Raw genomic sequence first — 11,353 nt, 5'->3', positions numbered from 1 at the left:
TTGACAATAAATATAAGAAAGAACAAAGGAAGTCGGTATGTAAGTGGATTTACATGGTCGACATTCCTTTTAATACTATAACTCTGGATAGTTTTGAATGTATGGTCCAGGCAATTAGGCAATATGGCCCAAGACTTATTCTTCCTTCACTACATGAGGTTAGGGAGCCCTTGTTGAAAGATGTTGTATTTGATGTGAATAAAATTTTGATTTCTCAGAGAAAAGGGTGGGAGAAATATGGGGGCCACTATTAGGTGTGATGGTTGGTCCGATGGGAAATCAAGAGCATTCATTAATTTTTTGGTTAACTGCCCAACAAGTACTTTTTTTGTTAAGTCTATTGATGCATCAAACAAGTCACATGATGGTATATAATTATCTGGCTTGATGGATGAGATTGTCGATTTTGTTGAGGAGCAAAATGTGGTACAAATTATCACTGACAATGGTGCCAACTATGCTGCAGCTAGGCATTTCTTGACTTTGAAAAGGAAGCATATGTTTTGGACACCATGTGCAGCTCACTGTGTTAATCTTATGCTTAAGGAAATGGGTACAACATCTTTATTTAGTGGGGTGATTTCAAGAGCTATGTTTGTTGTTGGATTTATTTACAATCACACCATAGTCCTAAGCATGATGAGGTCTTTTACAAAGAAGAGAGAATTAGTGAGACCGGGTATCACTAGATTTGCCACGTCATTTCTCACTCTTCGAAGCCTAGCCAAGCAAAAAAGTGCCTTGAGGACCATGTTTGTTTCAGAGCAATGGAGTCAAAGCAAATGGTCAAAGCATAAGGATGGGAGAAAAGCTGAAAAAATTATTTTGAATTCATCTTTTTGGAGTCAGTAATTATTGCATTGGAGTGGCTCGCCTTTAGTGAGAGTGCTTCGACTGGTTCATGGTGATGTGAAGCCCGCCATGGGCTACATACATGAGGCAATGACTAGGGCAAGAACTGAAATAAAAGATGTTTTAAAGGATGATGAAAATATGCGAAAGGCTATGCTTGAAATTATTGATAGGAGATAGGATACCCAACTTCACAAGCACCTTCAGCCGGTTATTTTCTAAACTCATCTCTTCACTACAAGCACCCATCCATTAAGTCAGATCGTGTAATAAATGGTGGGTTCTTAGATGTGCTGGAGAGGTTGGTGCTAGACAAAGATATCCAGGATGAGATCCAGAGCTATGAATTGATTAAGTTCAAGTTATCCTTGGGAAACTTTGGGAGAGATATTGCCACTCGAAATAGGGATACTACAGATCCAGGTAAAGGGCAAAAGCCCCAAAATAATCTTACTTGTCTCTTACTTTATGTATAGTTCCATTGTTTATTTTATACCCTTAATTTTTAACTATATTCTAAATTATAAAATATTATACAGCTGCATGGTGGGCATATATAGAAGCGAGACACCAAATCTACAACGTCTCGGTATTCGAGTGTTGAATCTCATATGTAGCTCATCTGGTTGTGAGCGCAATTGGAGTGCATTTGAGCATGTAAGTCCTTTACTCCTTATTCCTTAATCCTTATTTCTTGAATTTCAATTTTCTAATCTAAAATCTAATTTATCTGATTTCAAATTTCTACCACAGCTCCATAGAAAAAAAAGAAATAGGTTGGAGCAGAAAAAATTGAATGATTTGGTTTATGTACGGTATAACGAGCGGCTTAGGGAGAGGTATGAAAATCGCACGAAGCTCAACCCTATTCAATTATATGAAGCTGATGGTGATTCCATAAGTGAGTGGACCGTGGATCTAAGACAAGAGAGTGTGTTTGAGGGTTAGGATCTTAAATGGCTTGATGTCGAGCTAGCAACAGGGGTTAATGAAGAAGACCGACCTAACACTATAGCACAAAGGAGTAGAGGAGCTGCTGGGTCTAGTCGCACTCGCACATTAGCTTCAGAGGTCGAGGAGGAAGCTGACTCAAAGGAGACCGATGAAGAAGAATACATGGAGGCCGTCGAGGATGATATTGATGATGCACATGACGACTCTCAAGATGACTTGTCTGATTGATATTTGAAAAAATGAAGTTCAAATTTCAAAATTGACTCTCAAAATGGATGATTGTATTAAGTTATTAACTATTAACTCTTCCTGAGCTTGACTTTTGGTTTGTATTTTGTAATATCACTATTTTGTGCTTATGGTTGATGATGGTTGTGCTTATGGTGCAAATTTGTGCTCATGGTTGTTGATTGTTGAATGCTTTATGAAGCTGGTTTCAAGTTTCTAATTTCTATCAGGGGATAGTTGATAACTGGATACAAAATCTCCGACAGCTAATCGTTTTGAAGTTAATCATTAAACTAAAATACCTACTATCACATATATCACCTTCATATTTTTTTCTATGCATTAACTTATTTTTTTAGATTTTTTATAATTTTTTTACATTTATTGACCACATCATCGCGATGCACAAGCATCCGGGCCACATCGAGCCGCATCACCGCATCGGCCCCCCACCGCATCAAGCATCCCGCATTTTAAAACAATGAATGAACCCATAGCTTCTTGAATCTTTCGCACTAACAAATAATGGCTTCTTAAACAATTTCATCAAAGTACTGATCTGATCCAATTGATCGAAGTAGACCTGATTAAATTATTAAATTATCAAAGGAAACTGCAAAAGGCCATGTAAAGAACTATAACCAGCACATATTACTACAGTTCAAAATGTCAAAACGTATAGTGATAAAAACAAATTTTGAATCTGTACAGTGATAGTGAAAAAAATATTTAAAGATATATACTGGACTTTGGAGAATAAGAGCTTCTCGTCAGGCTGACCGTTTGTCCATGATGGTTTTTCATTTGGGCTTGCTCCTAGATCAGCTTTACATTCTTAGTTTGTAGACTCCAATCATTATGGAGTTGCAAATGACAACCTATTTGCTTCAACCCGTAATATACAGTTCTTTTTATTGGTATCTTAAGATTCAAAATTTTGTACTCTACATTCCCAAGCCCTAATCGTATGAAATGAAATCTAAAATATTGTGTTTGCAAACCTTCAAAAGTTGCATGAGATCTAAATCAAAAGTGAAATAGTAAGTCCCTTCTCCTGTGAGACGTGTAGGTCCATCAGTCTTCCCAAGCTATATTATCTAAAAAGAAACCGACGAAATAAAAACAACTTCCAACACCAGAGCAAATAGGATCCAATTACCAAATGGAAAGAACAAAAGAAAAACACCAAATACAACAAATTACAATAAAATAAAAATAACTCAAAAGAAAGGCCACAGCAACAAAGGCATGACTAATTTGCAATGACCCCAAATAATTAACTGAGAGAAGGCAAACATTCAAGAGAAATTACCACATAAAACCATGTTAACAATCAAGAAATGCATCTAATGTGACTCTCTCTTAATGCAACAGATCTACAATAAAATTTAACAGTAGTAAACTCCCAAAATCAAAGCAAGGAAAGGTTACAGAGACTCGGGATTACAATCAAGAAACACATCTAGTCACATTGATGAAGTTCTTCAATGTCTCTCCCATAGCCCATAGTGAAGACCGAGACCACAGTAGAAAGTGTCCTTCCGAGATGAGGGGTCATTTCAACTGCATCCCTGTTTGCAAAACCTTGCATTAGGATAGCCCCTGTTTACCACTGCATCCATTTTACACTAACAACTTTTCAACCCACCATAATAATAATCCGCTCATGTTCACCTCAATTCAGAAGAGATAAAAACCTTAATTGTCAAATTTCAAACCTGAAAATCCAAATGATAGAACAAGAAAAGATTCAAACATCAATATTAATTATGAATCAGTTAATGTCCAAGTACATGATTTCTAACAATTTTTTAACCAATCTCAACGATGTCGAGTCATGTTCTTTCAAAGTAACGGGGAAAAAACACCCGTATATTCAAATTTATTACCACGGGACAAGCAATTAAAATGAAAAGGCAAGGATTCAACCCAATTGTCGTATCTCAATGCGAAGATACCTAGCAAAAATTATCAACAAAATACTATTTGATGGATACAAAACAAGCATTTCACAGACACTCTTTTCAACTGCTGTCCTGGACTCTAATTTCCAAATAAACCTAAATCAAGATCATCTTTGATGCAAAACAAAAAACATGCCAAAACACCTTCTATGATCCATGATATTTGCTTAGTGTTGTGCATGACCCCAACAAAATAAAATGCAACATTCAAAATTGTATAACCCAAGTTCATGAAAAGAAGACCAGGGCCAGGGTACGGAGTACAATTTTATAACAATATCGCTACAGCACAAATCAAATCATCAAAATTAGTGGTTCAACTGCCGAGCCTTCTTTTCCTCGACCCCCGACTGAGAGAAACGAGCCCTAAGGACTTCAAGAACATCCTCCATTTTAATGCCTTTAACTGCAAGCAGCACCATGGCATGGTAAAGCACGTCTGCCATCTCAGAAGCAGTTCGAGAACTCTCTTCTCTATCCTCCAAAGTTCGGCACAATTCATCTGCCTCCTCCCTGCATAAGTATGTATTCACAAAATTAACTCATGACCAGGAAATGCACCCTGACAAGGCTTTGATAAAGGCCGCATGTGTCCATGCATGGGAAAATGGTGAATAGTAGACCTCAAATAAAGCATGAAATTAAGTTGGAATTGCTCTCTCTCTCTCTATACGTGTGTGTGTGTGTGTGTGTATATATATATATAAAGGAAAAGTCTTAAAATTCCATGGGGCAAAAGTGTACAGGATTTTCGCCCCGCAAGCGGTTTAGCCTGAAAAAATCGCCAATGTTTTAAAAAGCGGACCGCCCAGCGCCTAAGCGGTCCAAAAGGCCTGGGTGCCTCGCCCAAGCCTAGGCGGGCTGTCCCTGAGTGCCCAACGCCCAGCTTTGGGCCAGAAATGAACCTCATTGAGAACATTTTTTGGGAAAAAATCGCGGGTTTTAGGTTCATTTGAAACCTAAACCCCATTAGAGCATATTTTAGAGAGACAAAACCCCAAAAAACTAGTTTTTGATGATTTCCATATGATCGAAGGGCTTCTCAAAGTTACGAGAAATTGCTCTAAGCATCACCCATTGATATTAGATTTAGTGGACTATCAAACTATGGACTCATGGAGTATGGAAGAGTGTGTGCTATGTGGACTTGTGTACAATACATTTGATGTGCCCTAAATCATTAACTCTTATGTGTTATACAGTTATACTTACACAGTTAGACTATAGAGACATTTTTCTTTCTACTGGTCGCCTAGGTTCTAGGCGTCCGCCTAGGCTCTGGGCGTCCTGGACCCCCCCGGCAGCCTAGGCGCCGCCTAGTGTTTTTTGAACACTGAAAGTTGCAACAGCTATCGTAGAGGAGAGCCGTTGCGGTTTAGCGAGGAAAAATTGACCGCACCGGACATACTATGCATGTTGCAGTACCACAATGGACATAATATGTTCGATGAGATCGATTTTTCCATGCCATCCAAAAAAATCGGATGGCACCGAGCCTATGGGCGAAAACACTGTTCATTTTCGCCCATAGGCGTTGCATAGTAGCTTTCATATATATATATATATATAGAGAGAGAGAGAGAGAGAGCTCATGATCAGGAAATGCACCCTGAAAAGTGTTTGATAAAGGCCTCGTGTGTCCATGCACAGGAAAATAGTGAATGGTAGATCTCAAATAAAGCATGAAATTAAGCTGGATCAGCTCTCTCTCTCTCTCTCTCTCTCTCTCTCTCTCTCCTCCCACACACACACATAAAGAGTGTCATAGAGAAGGAAGGAACTGCATGCCCAAGCATATATAATAAACTCAAAACGAGGCCCGTAGGTTTGAAAGCCTCTCTAAAAGGGTGCAACAAGTTATCTATGATACCAAATTCATATAATAGCCTAGAACTAGGATGCTTGTTTGTAAAGCCCCTATAAGGGCCTATTGGTAACTAGAACTCAAACTTTCCTTGCAAACTGAAAGTACCTCTCTCCTAGGAACTATAACATTAACTATCAGGAACTAGCAATCACTGTGTTTAATAAGATGCCTGGAATTTAAGGACGCTTGACAATCTATGTTTGATTAAACCTAGAAGTTTGGAAAGGTTGAGATCTGTAAATAAGCCAGTTATAATGGTTGGTTCATTTTTTGAATGATATCCTTTGGGCAATCACAACACAATTATATAAGGAAAAAGTTCATATAGAGCCAAGTCTCTAAACAATCAAACTAGATCCCACCTCAAGAATTTCACTAGAAGAGGTCATTTTGATGCCCAAATATCCTTAAATTGATCATCTCGACATTAAGACGTATGGAGATGCGAAAAATATGAATTTCAAGTTTTGAATATAGTGCATCTTGTAACGCTTTTTTGGACCTTCAATTTTCAAGATTTTCAAGTTTTCATTGATCTGCTTGATCTACACTATTTTTTAAGCTTTAAATTTTATAATTAAAGATGAAAATATATTTTAAGACTTTCACAAAGATTTCCAGCATCAAAACCACATTTCTAGGCACTATTTGAAGGTAAGCTTTACTTTGATTGTTTAGAGCCTCGGCTCTATACAAACCACATCCATTATATAAATATATAAATAAGGATTATGTTAGGTGCTCACACTATAGAGCATTTTATAATTGTACTCAATAAATTTTGGACACTTATATGCCCTTGTTTTGTACATGGAGCATTTTTATAGGAAAATTCTACCAAATTGGCATAAAATACTTTAGTGAGAACCATAGAGGTTCTAATGCATCAATTATGGTGCACCATTGCCTTGAGGTGACAATCACAAAATAGATCAATATTAATCAAGTCATAAACATGGCACTTGATGCAATAAGTGCCCTAGCTGAATTGCCCAACTATCTGTTGTAAGGAACATATGATAAGCCCCTTATCAATAGTCAATTCTATACAGTTACTAACATTCCAAACAACCTATTCAGGAAGAATTAAATCCAATATTTACATGTGAAGAATATGATGTGCATTCATCAGCAATAGGTACTTTTAAATAGCCGGAATAAGCAATTGATACCCTGCTCAAGCCTCAGAGATAGTGCCTTGTATGACTCATTCTTTATATGAAAGTTCATGTTACAAAGGCCCATAACCTATATTGCTCATCCTCGCAACTGATAACTAGTCCTTCGTGAACCATTCTCAATCAAAATTGTCATCATCACATGCTTCAGAATGATTGCACATACTGTCCAACATCATCTGAAGTGACATTTGGGTCAATAACCCAGTGACTCAATGTTGAGTCAGTGACTCGAGTATTAGGTCAGCGATTCGCTGATACAATATTGAAGAATCCATAGTGATAAGTCATATCTCATAATCTGCTAATGGATAAGGTTCGAGAAACCAGCAACCGCAACATGCAAAATGTGGAGGTTACGCGTGGAGCCCACTTCCTTATGGACACGTGCTCCTCCTGGAAGTCAGGTGCATAACCAACTCTGTTATAAGACAATTGTCTCATTCTGAAGAAAGTTGATGTGCGTTCATACAGGCTTCACAACTACTTTTCGACGCATCAGTCAATTTTACCAACTCACTATTGCAATAACCATTCCCACTTTGCTCAACTGTCCCCATTAAGAGACATATACATGGAATCCTATATAAAGGATAATGCAAGATTGCTGAGAGGTCATAGAAATATTTCAAGTTCAAGAGGACTATAGGGACAAGGTATAAAGGCAAAACACCCAAAATGTATTATCTGCCCCCAAAATGTGTATTCTTCTTTCTTATGTGATTTGTCCTCTCTCTCTCTTCAATCCCAAGTATGTAGATTGGTTAAGCAGAGATGTTCCACTGCAATATCACTTCAGATGTACGATAAACAGGGTGTCTACAAGTGCCCTGGGACTGTAATATGTAGACTCTAAATAAAAGAAGTCCCTTTACCAGGATGAACTTTGGTTGCTCAATGTGTGCACCTTTGCCTTATCCACCTCTCTTCATGCATTCACATTTTGAGAAAACATAAACCATGTGGATTGTGGAGCCACAAATTGTAGTTGAACATTTTTTTTATATAATTAATTCTGGTTCAACTTATTCTAATGTAATCAATAATTTGGATTCATGGAAAATTGCATACATCAGCATTTTCTGACATGTATCAAATGACAATTGTTACAAACAGTATCAATCCATCGTTAGAAAACAATGCATATATGGAAGATGTGATGAGAATGGTGGATGAGGTCATGTCTATAACAAACTTTTAAGCTCAATATCGCATGAGGAAGTATACTGCAAAAAAGAGAATTTATCAAGTTCGCCACTATAAGCTTTGTAACAAACTTATTAATATAACAAAGCTAATAATGATAGAAACAGCCTAGGATAAATAATTTCTTGAAAGCTAAATGACCTGAAATAAATGGTTATACTTAGAAGTGATTACTACAAAACAGAATATTGAGGTAGTGTTTACAAAGTGCAGTGGAATCACAATGACAACATGTATTCTTAGCTTTCAATTGGGGACATCTTGTAAGATTATTGCAATCATCAAAGCCACCAAAGCCAATAGTTAATGAAAGGCCCACAGTGAAGCTATATTTATCAAGGCATAAATCACATTAATTAACATGATAAGGTGCTCATGCATATATAGATGTACACAAATACATTTGGACTAAATTATAGACATCCCAGAAGAAAGTCGAAAGGCCTATGATAGCTATATGATTACATATCTGCACATTTACAATCATATGACACCCTAGATTCTTGAATCTTTCACACTATAAACTAATGGCTTCTTTAACAAATTCCATCTGATCCAATAGATCAAAACAAAGATCTAATTAAATTACAAAAATACATCAAAGGAATCTGCAAAATATCATGTAAAGAACTATAACCAACACACATCACTACTTGCAAATGTCAATATATATAGTGATAAAACTATCCCAAAATATATACCGGATTTTGGAGCATAGGAGCTTCTCATCTTGTAATAATCGTTTTGTCCATGATGGTTTTTCGTTCGGGTTTGCTCCTAGATTATCTTTACGTTCATATATTGTGGACTCCAATGAGTACAAAGTTGTAGATGCCAGCCTATTTGCTTCATCCTGTAAAATGCAGTTCTTTTTACTGGTATAGAAAGATTCCAAAATTTGGACTACAACCCCAAACTCAAATTATATGAAATGAAATCTAAAATACTGTGTTAGCGAACCTTTGAAGGTTGCATAAGATCTAAAGCAGAAGTGAAATAGCAGGTCTCTTCCCCTGTATGACATGTAGGTCCTTCAGGCTTCCCAAGATATATTATCTGAAAAGTAACCAATACAAATGAACAACTTCCAACACCAAATAAATGTGATTGAATTATCACATGGAAAGAACAAAATTAAAACACCAAACACAACAAATTACCATAATGGAAAAGTAAACTACGAAACTATAAAAATTGAAGCCCAAAGAGCCTATAGGATTGAAATGGCAATCATGAACCAAATCAAAATCAAAGAAAGATCACAACAACAAAGGAATGACTAATTTACAATGAAACCGAAAGAATCAACCAAGAGAAGGCAAACATTTAAGACAAATTAACCACACAAATCAAAACAGAAATTAAGAATGCATCTAATGTGACTCTCTCTTCCTCCCTCCCTCCCTCAAAATGTAACAGATCTATTATAAAACCCTATCCCTCCCACCCTCCCTCAAAATGAAACAGATATACCATAAAACTCCCAAATTCAAAGCAAGGAAATCTTACAGAATCATGATCACAATCGATAAACACGTCTAGCACATTGATGAAGTTCATTGACGTCTCTCCCTTAGTCCACAGAGAAGACCGAGACCGACTGTAGAAAGTCGCCTTTCGAGATGAGAGGGTCGTTGCAAGTGCATCCCTGTTTGCAAACCCTTGCATTAGGATAGCTCCTGTGTTCACATTTTGAGCAATCGCAACAGCCAAACCTTTGTCGTCCCACTTTATGCAATCTAACAACTTCTCAACCTACCATTAAAAAACAATCCACTCATGTTCACCTCAATTCAGAAGAGAAAAAACTTGAATGTCAAATTTCAAACCCGGAAGCCTAAATGATCAATAGAACAGGAAAAGATGCAAAACCCAAGTTTAATTATGAATCAGTTAATGCCCAATTATAATATTTCCGGAAAATTACCCAAACTCAACAACACGAACACATGTTCTTTCAAAGGAAAGGGAAAAATCTATGTGATCAAATTTATTACCATGGGACAAGTAATCAAAAGGAAAAGGCAAGGGTTCAACCAAATTATTGAACGTACCTAACAAAATTTTACGTACAAAATAGACATACAAAACGAACAAAGTTCACAAACAATCATTTCAAACTTACAGTAGCCCAGGCCCTCAACCCCATACAACCATCCAAAGAGAGTCAGAGAGAGGGAGATACAAAGAGAGAACAGGAGATATGGAATCAAATATGGAGAGAAAGAAAAGGCTTGGAATCTACCCTGCAGATAGATAAAGATAGAGAGCACAAAACACTAATAGCCCATCACAGAGAGAGAGAGAGCACAAAACACTTAGAACCCACCACTCATATCTTCAATTTGAAGGAGGAAAACCCAAAAACACGAAATGAGGAACTGCAATTTTCCCCATTTCTACAATGATGATCATTCTAACTACCGGAACAAACCATGAAATGGGAAGCACAGAAATTTCAAAAACAACCAACAAAAGGCAGAACCTTTAACTTGGTATTTTCTTCAGGTGCATCTTCATGGAAAAAGAAACAAAACTAGAGAATTTACAGAGGGAAAGAACGCGATTTTAGATGTATTAGAAGGTATCATCATAGAGAAATAAAATAAACTAGAAAAACTACAGAGAGAGAGAGAGAGATTGCGATTTAGATGGTACGAGGTACCTTAGAATTGAAGTGAAGCTCTCCTTCGATTTGAAAGGGACTTTGATCGCTTCTGGCTTTCAGAGGCAAACAACAAACATTGGGTCGTCGAGTGCGCGAGAGGCGAGAATGGGTAGGAGAGAATGCCAGTGATGCAACACCCTGAAGAGACGAGGACCCCATTCATGAGCTTCTCCCTCAACTACTCTCTGATCTTCTCTCTCTCTGCGAGTGCCTCACATGCTACACAGGCAAGTACATCGTACCGTGGTCGCAATACATATGAAACAGTGAGAAATCTAAGAACAATTAAAGTAGGTTCAATACTACAGTTGTTCTTATTTAGAAAGGGAACTAAAGATAAAGATCATTTTATGTGCAATAAAAAATATCATAATATAGGAAAATTTCCACTGATCCCAGCTCCAAAAATTATAAAATTCAAAGGTTCAAAATTTGT

The 11,353-nt window shown here is 37.1% G+C and overlaps 1 protein-coding gene across 2 annotated transcripts; it reads right to left on the bottom strand.

Annotated features, from left to right (window-relative positions):
* Positions 1-4,002: 4,002 nt before the first annotated feature.
* On the bottom strand, positions 4,003-11,146 carry AT-IE (histidine biosynthesis bifunctional protein (HISIE)). Of its 2 annotated transcripts, XM_006852561.4 has the most exons (5): positions 10,915-11,146; positions 9,759-10,004; positions 9,210-9,305; positions 8,951-9,102; positions 4,003-4,511 (listed from the first exon to the last, which is right to left on the bottom strand). In XM_006852561.4, exons 1-5 carry the CDS (start codon positions 11,074-11,076, stop codon positions 4,307-4,309), a joined length of 861 nt encoding a protein of 286 aa, XP_006852623.1. In that variant the 5' UTR covers positions 11,077-11,146; the 3' UTR covers positions 4,003-4,306. The 2 variants fall into 2 exon arrangements, with proteins under 2 accessions (XP_006852623.1, XP_088725433.1); XM_088869307.1 differs by lacking the exon at positions 9,759-10,004.
* Positions 11,147-11,353: the final 207 nt, after the last annotated feature.

Source organism: Amborella trichopoda, chromosome 1, assembly GCF_054954075.1.
Source record: "Amborella trichopoda isolate Santa Cruz 75 chromosome 1, AtrichopodaSantaCruz75HAP2 v2.0, whole genome shotgun sequence".
NCBI classification, from domain to species: domain Eukaryota; kingdom Viridiplantae; phylum Streptophyta; class Magnoliopsida; order Amborellales; family Amborellaceae; genus Amborella; species Amborella trichopoda.
The sequence above is the reverse complement of the archived record's forward strand: the minus strand, read 5'-3'. Positions and strand labels throughout refer to the sequence as shown.

What these genes read in the sequence shown, in the direction of transcription:
- AT-IE (XM_006852561.4), bottom strand. Translation starts at nt 11,076, where the DNA reads ATGGGGTCCTCGTCTCTTCAGGGTGTTGCATCACTGGCATTCTCTCCT. An exon ending in TCGATTGTGATCATGATTCT is followed by an intron (nt 9,306 to 9,758) that starts GTAAGATTTCCT and finishes GTTACTTTTCAG; the next exon opens with ATAATATATCTTGGGAAGCC. An exon ending in ATCTTATGCAACCTTCAAAG is followed by an intron (nt 9,103 to 9,209) that starts GTTCGCTAACAC and finishes TGCATTTTACAG; the next exon opens with GATGAAGCAAATAGGCTGGC.